We start from the raw sequence: 12,619 nt of genomic DNA on the forward strand, positions 1-12,619 counted from the left end.
CTTAAATCCTTCCAACATTTTAAAATAATACGCACAAAGAGGATAAGGTCTGCAGTAAAGCCAGTGAAGAGAGAAAAGAAAAAGTAAATCCGTGATTATTCAGGAATGCCACATCAAATGAGAGATTAAAGGACAAATTGGCCCGTTTTTTATGGCCCCAGGAAGGGCCATAAACATGGTATCTAACAATGTCATGCAGGGCTCCTGGGAAGTAGGGCTGTAGCCCAGACTGACCTCTGGAAGAGACTAAGGAAAGAGCAAGCATCTCTTTCCCCCAGAGTCTCCATGCCAGACTCTGGTCTCTGCTCTCACCAGAAACACTCCACAGTGTTTCAGCCAAAAGGCTCACACTCCCTCCTGCCTCTGCCTGCCAGCTCACGCCCACAGTCCCAGGAGCCTGATACCAAATCTCGTTCAAATCCAGTGCACTGGGAGAATTTTATTTACTCTTTCAACCAAGACAACTGCTGTTTTTGTCAGAGAGGAAAAAAGAGTACAAGAGGAGACAAGCCATCTGAAAATAACACATCCCCTTGGGAAGCTGTTAGGGAGGTGCTACAGGGGGGTAGAAGAGATTAAAAACAGACATCAGAAAACATGGAGATGGAGGAAGCAGCACAGGAAAAGCACTGGAGGATGTTAATCCCTTCTTGGGTGCACAGGATCTACCAGGTTTGAATCACCCACAAGCTGACCACCCAGTCATCTCTCCTGTCTCTCCATCCACCAACAGCATTTGCTGTTTTGCTTGTCAAGCCTATTGCTTTGAGCAAAAAACCCACCACCACCTCTTGTAACTGCAAGGGCCTCTGCAAAGCCAGCTGAGCAAAGTGTGGGGGAAAGGAAGCTGGGAGGAGGAGGAGAAACCTGCTACATCTGTGGCATCTCTGACGTGGGAGAGCTGGGGAAGGGAAAAGGGGTTTTCTCCACTCATCCTCTCAGCTCTGCCTTGAAAGCCCAGTCCCAGCTCCTTCCCCTCTCCCTGCTGAGGGCACAGGGAAGAAGAGTCCACGTACCAATGCGTCCTGCGTCCTGCAGCTGGATTTTGAGCATCTCCATGGGAGTGGTGACAATTACCTGGCAGGTACCTGCACCACAGCCTGCCAGCATCTCCCTCAGCAGTGTCAGCTTTTTCCTGCCCAAAGAAAAAGAGAGAGAGAGTCCATCAGAGGAGGTGGCCTGGAATAACACTTGGCCAGCTGGGTACAAGGCTCAAGGCCACTTGGCCAGCTGGGGGTTACAGGAAAGGCAGCCAAGGGGACAGCAGAACCTGCTAGGCCTGACAGTTCAGCACAACCTTGGCTTGGCATCTCTGCCAGCACCACATGACCTGGAGAACAGACTCATTTTGTCCCCAGAAACAGAACATTCAGAAAAGCCACAAGCCCCGTCACAACAGCCCCAGAAAGGAGCACACAGCCCCCTCCACCCACAGGCAGAGCACTGCAGGTTCTTCTAGGCTGATGGTGGCCCTGGGCAGGGCACAGCTTTCAGAAAGGGTATCACTTCAGAGGGCAGCAGAGGACCTGAGCATTCTGGGGGATAAGCAGCTTTCCTCCTGCCAGCCTAGTCCTTTAAAAATTGTCAACAAACACAGACCACAGGACAAGGAACAAGGAGGGAAAATATTCAACTTGCTGCTTTGGAGTTCTCTGAGAAAAGCAAAATAAATAAAGAGTGAATATGAATCAGGGAGGCAGTTCCTCTGTGGTTAGGAGCTGTTTCATATTACCAGGTTTTCCAAACCTGAACAAATAGCCTTTGCACTAAACTGGTTCTCCCTGAGAGACAAGGGATGGGATGGACCTCCAGCAATGAAGATTTGTGTATTCTCTGCACTAGAGAGCAGGGACTATCAGCAACATGTTCTCATGCAGCAAAATGCAGCATTTCATTGTTCCCTCCATTCCAAAACTATGAAAGAGCCCAGCTAAGGCTAAAAAGAGGAATTCAGGATACAAAACCTCATAAGATTTTCAGAAAGTGATGTGGTTTTGCCCTGTAAAAAAACCTCATGCCTTGGCACCAGAAAACACAGACTTGGTTAAAAAGTACACCTGACCTGCTCTTTCTTAAAAGGGTTTAAAAAAGAAGTGTGTATAAATCACACAGCCAGAGAGAAACAGCCTCCTCTTTTTTCTGTTTTAAATGCAAGTACCATTTTTACCTCCCCCAGCCCTGCTCTGCAGCAATACCTCATCTTAACCTGCTCGAGGCACATCCCCACGCTGTGGCAGAAGCAGTTCCACAGTGATACTTTCCACTCCCTTGCACAGCCCAGGCACACTCCCTTGCCAGGTGTTTCCCAAGCACACACACAGCACAGCTGTGGGGCAGTGGGCCAGCAAAGCAGTTTCATTGCCAACCCTACAGGAAAGGGAGGGCAGATGCACAGTAATCCTGCTGGCCCACCACGTAAGCTGGGCCCATTTCTCCACCTCTCATCTTCTCTGGAGAGGATATGAGAGCAGGGGATTAAAGGCACAGAGCCACAACAGAGATTACCAGTGACTAAATATAGAGCTCTCCTATAAGGCTGAAAGAAGGAATATTTCAGTCTCCCCTTTCCAAATCTCCCCACAGATGAGGAACTGCAAAGAACAATCCCTCCCACGGAGTTACCCACACGGGTTCTGAAGTGTGCACAGCAGGCTTTCCTGGAGGTGTGGGGGAACTAGGGTGTGCAAATCCAGAGGTTCCCACTGCCACTGCCACTTGGAGGTGGCCAACTTGTGCCTTTTGGGTGGCCTGAAGCACAGCACCAGTCTCTGAGTGGCTTGATACAGTCAGCAGCAAGGCTGCACAATCTCCAGCCTGGCTGTGGGAGGAAGCAAACCACCCAAAGGAGCTGGCTGCCAAATCTCTCTTTGGCACAGCAGAGCATCTCCCACTTTAGCAAGAGCCCTGGAGCATCCCTAGAGTACATATCTTCTGGCTTTCATCCAGGGTGACTGCTTTGATAACCAGTTCAAAAGATCAGGAAAGATTTGGCCTACATATTCATCTTGGACCATTATCCCAGCCAACTAAAGTCAGCCATGACTTGACTGAACTCCATGGAGCTATGCCAGTATGGCCCAAGGAAGGATTTACACATGTGGGTGTACTTTAGAGATGTCAAACAGATACATCAAAAGCATCTAGAACAAGGGCTTTCAGCTTTGGGTTTGCACATCCTGGGAACTGGGGAGAGTCCAAGAAAAAAAGTAGCTTAGGATAAGCAAATCTTTTGACAGGAGGTTTAAAAGCTGCCTTACAGGGGTCAAACTGCCTTTGCAAAACCTCACCAGTCTGCACATAAAAGGAAAGTTTGAAAACTGTTCATCTCTACACAACAAAGGAGTTTAAATATTTAAGGCACCACTGGCCTTATCCTCAGTGGTTTAAAAACCAGCACATCTCAACTAACTTCAAATGCTGCAACACCAGCAAAGATCTGATCCTACAAATCCAGAAACCATCTTTTATCACAGCAAGGGAGTGTTAAATATAACATATACACAATAGCCTCAAGTTCTGCACTGGCAGAAATAAGTTGTTCTACATTTTTTACTGACATACTATTAATTTGTGACAAGTCAAAAATGTCAAATGGGAAGGCGAGGAGATACATGCTTGATTTAAATTAGAGTTTCAAACTACAGCTGAAAAACAAAGTCAAAAAACAGGAACTAGAGGTTTATGGAAGGCTTTTGGGGAGCAATCAGTTCAAAGTTAGGATCTCTGACAGCATTGATATATTGATGTCACATGGGAGCAGTGTAGGGTTTTTTTCAAGTTTCTCAGAATCTTGACCATGTGGGAATTTACTGTGTTTGGGCAGGGACCAGAACCAGACATTCTGGAATCAGGATAACATTTCCAGAGAGGAAATCTCTGAGCTAAAGAAACATCCATCCAAAGCAATCCCTTTTTATTTCCTACCCAAAAGGCTACTGTCCCCATCTTGGACATCACCTTCTTCACTCATAAAATAACCTCTGCCTCTGTCAGCCCAAGAGGTTGCAGAAAGCTCCCCAGGAGTTTCAAAGCAGACAGAGCCAGTTCCTTTCAAACAATTTACATTGTGGGTCTTTGATATGGATTAGAGGACCAGCACACAGGAGTTGTCCTTCAAAGGAAGAGCACCCTCTCTGCCACAGTCACAGGGGGATGTGCACACAAACTGTCCTTTAATCCAACCCCTGATTTTCCAAGGAGGAACAAGCTACTGCAACTGCACCTCAGAAAAGCTGGAGCTACGATGCTGGAAATGTAAAAGCAATACAGTTCCCACTACAAGCTCCCTCTCACTTCTAGTGCCAGCTCAAAAATGCCTCAGACAAGCCAAATAAAGTACTGATGTGGAACAGATACATCTCAAAGTAACATGCCAGATTAAATGTTGATCTGGAAGCCATTATTCCAGGAATGTACAGTTCTGTGTTGCATGTTTGGACTAAGTCAAGAGGAGTTGACTCTTTACCTGCATCAGGTTTGCCCTGGCAGGAAATTCCAAGTGTTTTGTTCCTATGTGAACATTTGTGGAAGTGAACAATGGACAGGGTAACACGACTGAGCATGTTGAACACAGACACAACCCACGTTTCATCCCAAGACATGTGCCTGGAATGATGACAAGGACAATGCTCCTCCCATGGGTGCATTCTGTGATTAAACAGCACATCTCTATCTCCCTCCAGATTAACAGTTGAAAGTGCATTTACTTTTTGGCCGACCTTTGATGTCAACAGCTTCAACCCACTTCAACTGCTTGGCCTCAGTGTACTAAATAAAAGAGCTCTCCCCAAACAGCTGTTCCTGAATTGGCACAGTGACATGATCAGCTCCTGTCTCCTTCTGAAGGGGAAGGGAGAGATTTCCCCAGTTCCAAATCTCAGTGAGTTGGATGAGGGCTACCTACACTAAAGAAGTGCCAGAGTATCCAGTGGATAACTGCAGGAGAGGCTGCCTGGGCACACAAGTGCCAAAGAAAGACCAAGCACAGTCTTGTGCAGGGTGATACAACAGCTCACACCAGGACTAGCAGCAGCACTCCTTCTTCCTAAATTGAGAGCCTCACTTTACAGCCTGACTAAGAGAGTTCTGCAGCTCAAGGATCATCCAAGCCATGCAATTGATACTTAAACTCATGCCACAGAAGAGATGGTCCAAGTATTTCAGGACAGCCTGAAAGAAGAGCAGATGAGGAAAGAGCCCTGGGGACATATATCACTTGGGAAGGCAATGGACAACAAGCTCCAGTCTCCACAACTGCATAAGACTGAAGGAAAAATACCTCGCTTGTCCCAGTTGGCTATTTCTCTTCCCTGTGCAAAGATACAAGACAAGAGGAAGCAGAATAGAAGAAAATTTCTAGCATCAGCAGAGGCAGAATTAAGTCAGTCATGCTGGTCTTCCTAGGAATCTGAGCTGCTAAGACAGCAGATTGCCAGCCTTTGCTTCAGAAAACAAACAAAATAAAGGTCAAGATTAAAGAGGACAGGATGAGTAAGGGAATAACACCTTGGAGAAGAGCAGCAGGAACTCATCCAGGGACACTGGAAAGTTTTTATGAGCAACAAATTGCTTATGTAAGAAGGCATGAGACACTTTACTGCAGCCAAGGCAGAATATTTAACCAAGAACCTGAAAAATGAACAAAACCTGGCAAACACATGCCCAACAAAACAGCTACCTGGCACTCCACACTTTGGAGATAAACACGAAACTTTGTAGAACACTTTAAAGGAACTGGTTTATGAAGTGTTTAACACCCAGATTCAAAGAGGATATAAAAAGCAGGTAATACTTAAATCAATCAAAGAGGCCTCACACACTGAGTACCCAATAATCAATGATGTACTTTAAATGCTGGTGTACTATCAATCTAAATTGCCTTCTCAGCTTCATACCCAAGTGCTTCATAGTCAAGCACTTCACTTAGCCCTGGTGACTCCTCACATCCTCTGCTCTGGACAATAAAGCCACTCCTATTTTAACAGCAGCCATGAAACTGAGTCTCTCAACACATGCAGCTTCAAAAAGCCAGAGTTTTAAAAAAATCCCATCTGTTTCCAGCAGCCTGAAGACCTGGTTTCCCCTCTCTCCACATTCTGCCTTGCCCAGCCTAGTGAAAACTCTTCCCCACAGAAAGACACAGGAACAAAAACCTGCCTGGAGACTCTTCTGTGGGCCATCTTCTTCTCCTGGGAATTACAGAAGCTCTTAGGTCAAAATCGTCACAGGAAGTCACTTGACCTTATCACCTTTGTCAATCATGGTCATGGAGTGCCCTTCAGGTTTTTCAGTATTTTGGTCTCCCTCCTCTCCTCCACAGCATAGCAAGCATGTCTTCAGCACTCACACAACTCACTCAGGCCTTCATCACTCCTAAATGACCAGGACAGCTTGGAAGGACCAACTCAGTTTTCTTTCTTGAGAAAACAAAAAAGCTGTAGCTGTAGGCTGTCATAATGGCCTTGACATGAAAATAGAAACTGGCAAAGAAATAGAAACTGGCAAAGAAGCAGAAATGACGTCCCCCAGCCTGTAAGCACACATGCTCCCTGCACCAAAAGGAGGGGAAAAGCATGGTGCAGGCAGGAGTGCCTTCCTGAGTTAGCCTCAGGCTGGAGAGAGCTGCAGGAACACACACCTGCACACTCAGGGAGAGAGCTGCACCAACAAGGACATGAGATCCCTTGTGAGGACCTGCTGCCCCAATGCTCTACCCCCAGCAGTGTCCAAGGGCACAGTAAGGGAAAAGGGAGTCTAGCACAAAGCTGTAGTGATAACATCCCTAAAATACTCTTCCAGCAATGCGCAGTCGGGAGCTTCCTACACCACAGGTGCTGTTTTCAGTCTGGCCTTTCAAAAATAGGCTTTATGCCACTTTTTTATCCTGGCAGTTTAAAAGCAATTTCAACACTAAGTTTTTCAAAGGATAAAAATAAATACATTAATGCACACTGAAAGCCATTGTTTAATTTGAGGCTACTTTGAGTCATGCTGGAATTGCCACACTCTCTCTGGTCCACACGTGCTTCCTCGAGGCTCTTGCACATCGAGGTCTACTTTAATACCACATATTTTAATCAGCAAATACTGGTAGAACATGCATATTTTATAAGAAAAGGATTACCAACTCGTGCAACATATTTCAGGCAAGACAAGTGCTACATGCTTAGCACAAAGGCATTCAATGTAAACAGAAGAATTCTGCAGCTTTGAGTCAGAGCATCCTTTGGGATACTGACCTAAGGGCACAGCATCTATGAAAATACACAGCAGACAGACTGGTTTGTGCAAAAAGGACTTTGAGGGAGCTGAACCAAGATCTTGCTGATCCAGCCTTACATTGATCCTAACCCCCTCACTGTGCTTTGCCCAATGTATCACCTTGACTCATGCAATTACACATCAAGAAATGAAACCATATTCATGTGCCAGGCAGCTCCAGGCTTCACCTTTCTAACCCCAAGCTATTTTGTTGTTCATAACTAGGCTTTGGCTAGAATTGTGAAATAGGTGGCCCAGCCCTGTGATGTGCTAGCAGGTATGCACCCTGTTGGGTCCTGGGGAGGAGAGGCCTTTAAATTCCAGCACTGCTGATCCTGTCCCATCTTACCAAGGCAACTGGGGAGGATGGGACAGAAGCATCCCAAGGGACAAAACTACCAGATCCCACATTCATAGCCTGTACCAGACACAGCAAACCTGCAAGGTATTTTTCTTCCCATCATATTTTGCAGTGACATTTCTAGGTAGAAATACCTTAAATCATCAAGGCTCTGCCTCTCTGTCCAGCTCACACTGGCAACCCTCAAGAGCACAGCTGACCAGATTTCACTCATCCAAGCCCCCCATGGTGGTTAAATAAGATGAGTGACTCTGACTCCACACGCTGCTCTTGTCACCTAACTGTGGTCCAATGTCTCTTTTCTCTAAAGGAACTAAAATGCTCTGTGTTGAGACACAAAGACCTCCTACTACCTGGGTGGTATCATGCTCCTGCTCTAGGTCACTGTAGTGCCAGACCCATCAGTATGTAAGATTTAGGAGAACAGGGTGTCTTGCTCTTGGAAAAATTCTCTAGCTCCCTTATTCTGAATTAAGTGCAGCATATCATCTATGTCATGTGTGCACCAGCCAGTGACCCAAAAGTCAAACTGGAAGAGGTCTGAGTGAAAACCTCAGCTACTCCTGGAAACAGCTGTACCCCACTTATTCAAAGACCTGTTCAAAGCTGGACTCAGCACTGAGGCAGACACACACACTGGTCCTCTGAGGAAGCCTTTACCTCATGGTGCAGGACATTGACTGATAGGCATGTCCCCTTCCATGTCCCCTGGCTGAAACATCACAGCAGTGATTGCTCTCCCAGAATACCAAATATGTTGCAATGCTAGTCTGATTTCTTCCATGGAACCATTCCCTTAGTGCAGTACAAGGTGTGGCAGCTTGGCATCTTTTTGGGCCTGTACAGGCCACTAAGGCCCCACTTTGTAGGTGGTGGCAAAGAGCTGTTGTTTACTGCAGTACACCAAGGTGTGCTGGGCTGTCTGCTGCAGGGATGAGACACTCCACTTGGTAGAGGACATCATTACCTCCCACTGTCTGAGCAGAGCACAGAAGAGACACTATTCAAAGATTTGAGTCAGAAAATCATGAAGAGCTGTGAGCCGATGAGTCACACAGACATATGTTAGCTGCTACTTTAAAGGACTCCAGAACAAAAGAAAAAAAAAGAAAAGGTACAGAGAAAAAATGGATTCTCAACCTGTGTCTGTCCACAATGTCCACTGAAGTTGTTGAGACACTGGTCTGCACCAGCCAGGACTGATGTGATATGTTTTGGGAAATTGTTAAGCCCAGTAATTGTGCTGGAGCTTTGCATTTTCACTGAGGCCCCACCCCATTACTGTTGATGGGAATTGCTGGGATCATGTCCCAAGCAGGCTGTCATTTTAGTGACTGTCACCAAGGACTGGAGACAATGCCCTTGCCTGCCTCTGGGGAAAGGCCTCTCTCTGATGGGACACACAACTATTCCCCATGCAATTTGGAAACATCTTGGTGAAAGCAGCATTAAATATTCAGGATCCAGCTCCTCTTAACTGCTCTAGCTTGTGCCTTTTACTCACATTTAATTCACATGAACCAAACTCCACTTGCAAGCTGAACCAGTAATTTTATTCCTTCAGCATTTATTTGAAGGTCAGCTGCTGCAAGTGCCTTTAGTTAATTCAGATTTACCACCTCTCTAAAACTATTTTCAAGGTACAAAAGGAGAAGAGGGGTGCTAAGTTTGGGGTCTACGGAGCTTGACTTGATACCTTTTCAAGCCAGAAAGAACGTGAGAGGATCCAATAGGATGCTGAGGACAAGAGTCCTCCCAGCAGCTGTTTGAGCAATGATCAGTGACATTGGGTTCCTCTCAAATACTTAGACTACACATTCTGGATCTGCTAACCTTGGCTTAAATCTGGGACTATTTTTAGAAGCTTGAGTAAAGAGCAGTCATCCAGTGGAGTGCTTCATGCTTCCCATTTTAGACATTGCATCCTTAGCCTGAACGTAATCACCAGCTGAGCTGTTCAAGGTCAAGTCATATTTCAGTCACTGCACTATCCCATTCCACCTTCTCCTGAAGTCTCACCAGACGTGTTGCAAGAGTCAGTGTCTTTCAAGCTGACTGCAGAAGGTCAATTCCCTACTCACCCATCTTTGGAGAGGTGATGCCGGAAGAAGTCATTGGCTGCCAGTTTGATAGCCTTTTCTGGTGTCACCAGAGTCAGGTTCACTGCAGCCCCTGGACAAGGAAAAGAGAAAAAGGCCATTGGATAATGAGAATAACGGAATTGTTAAGTGGATCTTTCAGGAATGTGTTGTAACTTCTGCACAAAACCACAGACAGAAGGAGGAGAGCTCCCAGTGCACCAAAGGGATTTAGAAATACAAAACACCACTGAAAATTAACAAGTGTTTCTGCCTCCCAGCACCTTGAGTTTGTGAAAACATCCCCAGATGTGTTTCTACTCCATTTGCCATATGTATTTTGTAATTTCTTCAGCTTCACTACTACCTCCCACCATGTATACATGCATCCCTGTCTTTCATCCAAGGATGCACTCCTATGAATTCAGAAGGATGTAGATCAAACCTTCAGAAAAGGAGTACAAGATGGTTTAACAACCAGTCCCAACTCCTTTGCAAATATTTTGTGGCAGGGGGTCTTTTGAGAAGCAAAAGACCCCCTGCCACACCTTCTCAATGGATCCCTTCCCTGCTTCCTCCCCCAGAAATCCAGAGCAGCTTGAATTCTAAGCAACTCAGCAAAGGCAGAGCCATTGAAAGACCTGGAGGCTGGCTGAAGTCACCTGGCTCATCTGCACAGAACCAGCTCTAGACCAGCCCTTAGAGCAAAGTGGCTTCCCCTGTGTGTCACCACTGGGTGTCACCCCCAAAACGGCCACCGCTGAAATGGCTTTTTGCCCACCACAAGCTGCAGCACACAGAAATTCCCCTCTGAGCTCCATGGCAAGGCTTGCTGGGGGACCTGGGGTGTAAACAAGCCTTGGCTCCCTGCATCCCCCACCCGCTGGAGTGCCCTTTTGTCAGGAGCAACAAACAGCAAATCCCTGTATTGTGCCTGTCACAATGAAAGGCCTGCATGGCCTGGCTGGCTGCTGTGGGCCTGAACACCGGTATTAGTGCAACATCAGTGCTGCTGGGAGCAGCTTTCAAGCTGCCCTGGGGGAAAGGGGGTGAGGGAATAGCCAGTCACTTCCCAGCAGAGTGAGGTTTGCACCATTAGATTCACACTCCAGAACACTCCCCTCCATTTAAATCCTACAGCCTCAAGCTCTCCCTACCTGCACTGAAATGTACTGAGCTCCAAGCCCTCCAAAGGAGCTACACTTGAGACTGGTTAATGGCCTAGAACACCTTTGTAAGAACAAACACAAATACAGACATTTATGCTTGTCTTTGAGATTTAAACAATTTAACCCAAAGATTCATATTCCAAAGGGCAGCAGCCAGAGAAGCCTGTACCCCCACGAGGCTCCAAAGATGTGGTGGGGTTCATTTTCAGGACCTCTGAACCCAAGTTGACAGGAGCTATAAGGGCTAAAAACACCCAGAGAAAGTCAGCTCAATCTTTTATTCCTCAGGATGGACTCCCCTCCCTTCAAGAACTGAAATACATAGGTTTAGGGGGACTTTCCTCAGATTAGGACACAAAGTCACAATGGGACTTCTGGAACCACTACAACAGGGAGTGGGACACAGGAATCCTTGGCTCCACATCCTCTGCTCAGAAGACACATCTCCACCATTCAGAAAACTGCAGCAAGAAAAGACAGCCTTTGCTGCACAGGGCTGGGCAGCCCAACACATCTTCCCCCTTTTCAACTCCCATGTTCAGATTTTGCAGAAAATACAGAGTAGTGCTGCCTCGCAGCAAGCCAAAGCAATGCATTCATTCCACACTTGTCATTTGTTTCATCCAACAAATGCCATCATCTTTCACAGTACACAAATCAGCTAGCAGGGAGCAGGGCAGGCCTCTCACACTTCTGGTTCTTTGCAAACTTTTAAGGGCACCAGTGATTGTGCTGCTTCAGTTTGATATTCTTCCTACACATCATGTCCCCTCTGCCATGGCTCTTGCACACAAAGAGAAGCCACACAGAACCTTCACACTCCACATCCACCTTTTAATGCCAATCATATCAGGATCTACAAAGCAAATCCACACAGCCTCACTTTAAGTGGAAGTGGCTACCCATGAAGTGTTTCCTCAAAGGCCAAGCTGGCACCAACTTCAACAACACTCCCAATGGCTATGAAGTGTAACACCTGTACACTGACACAGCATGAATAACCCTTTCCTTGGAAAAACAAGAAGAGAAAGGAAAAAAGCATAAAGCTGCTACTCTTAACACCAGTGCAAAGGGTTCACTAAAGAAAGCAAACAAACTCCAAACTATCAAGCAAGAAAGGCACACAAGAAGTGTGTACACTTCCACACTCTGACCACCTTCAGGAACCAAGAGGCTTTCACAGAAGTTTCTCTTCAATTGCAAATAAAGCAGAGGGTAAAATCACACAACATATACAGGAAAAAAGTTAATGAACCTGAGTTTTCTCCTACATCTTTGATATTTTCAGTAAAGCTGCTTAGCAGAGAATGGATAATCCCTGTCCTGAATAATCCATAACAGCTTCAATTTACTGGAGGAGGAGATATTAGATACTCCAGCTGCTGGCTGTATGCTTGCCACAGCATCTTCTCCTTTTTGTAAAATCTCCTCAATTCTGCCCATGCCAAAGGGTACTTCCCTAACTAAAGCCAACCTTGGCCTACAGGCAATGTTACATGTACCACAAGCAAAGACAAACAGAATGGAAAAATAAACAGGTGGAAAAATAAACAGGAATCATTAAAAAACAAAACTTTTTAAAAATAAGTAAGGAAGCACTACAAAGAACAAAATCAACCAGAGGCAAAACTAGCTGTTTGCCAACTAAACTTGTAGGTGCCCTCTTCTCACCAAGCCTTGTTTTTTCATTAAAACACATTTCTCACAGAAGTCCTTATACACCACCAGCAACCTACATAAGAGGGAGATTG

At 46.0% G+C, this 12,619-nt stretch overlaps 1 protein-coding gene across 1 annotated transcript in view; it reads right to left on the minus strand.

The window, feature by feature from the left end:
- The window catches only part of SLC25A22 (solute carrier family 25 member 22), a 52,004-nt gene that overhangs the window by 5,791 nt on the left and 33,594 nt on the right, over positions 1-12,619 (minus strand). The window contains exons 5-6 of the mRNA XM_071427678.1: positions 9,703-9,793; positions 1,017-1,135 (exon numbers count right to left, since the gene is read on the minus strand). Of these exons, the coding sequence (XP_071283779.1) occupies positions 1,017-1,135; positions 9,703-9,793 (210 nt within the window). The remainder of the gene's footprint in view (positions 1-1,016; positions 1,136-9,702; positions 9,794-12,619) is intronic.

This window comes from Agelaius tricolor, unplaced genomic scaffold (assembly GCF_023055355.1).
Source record: "Agelaius tricolor isolate 1412-34295 unplaced genomic scaffold, bAgeTri1.0.p SCAF_5, whole genome shotgun sequence".
Lineage (NCBI taxonomy): Eukaryota > Metazoa > Chordata > Aves > Passeriformes > Icteridae > Agelaius > Agelaius tricolor.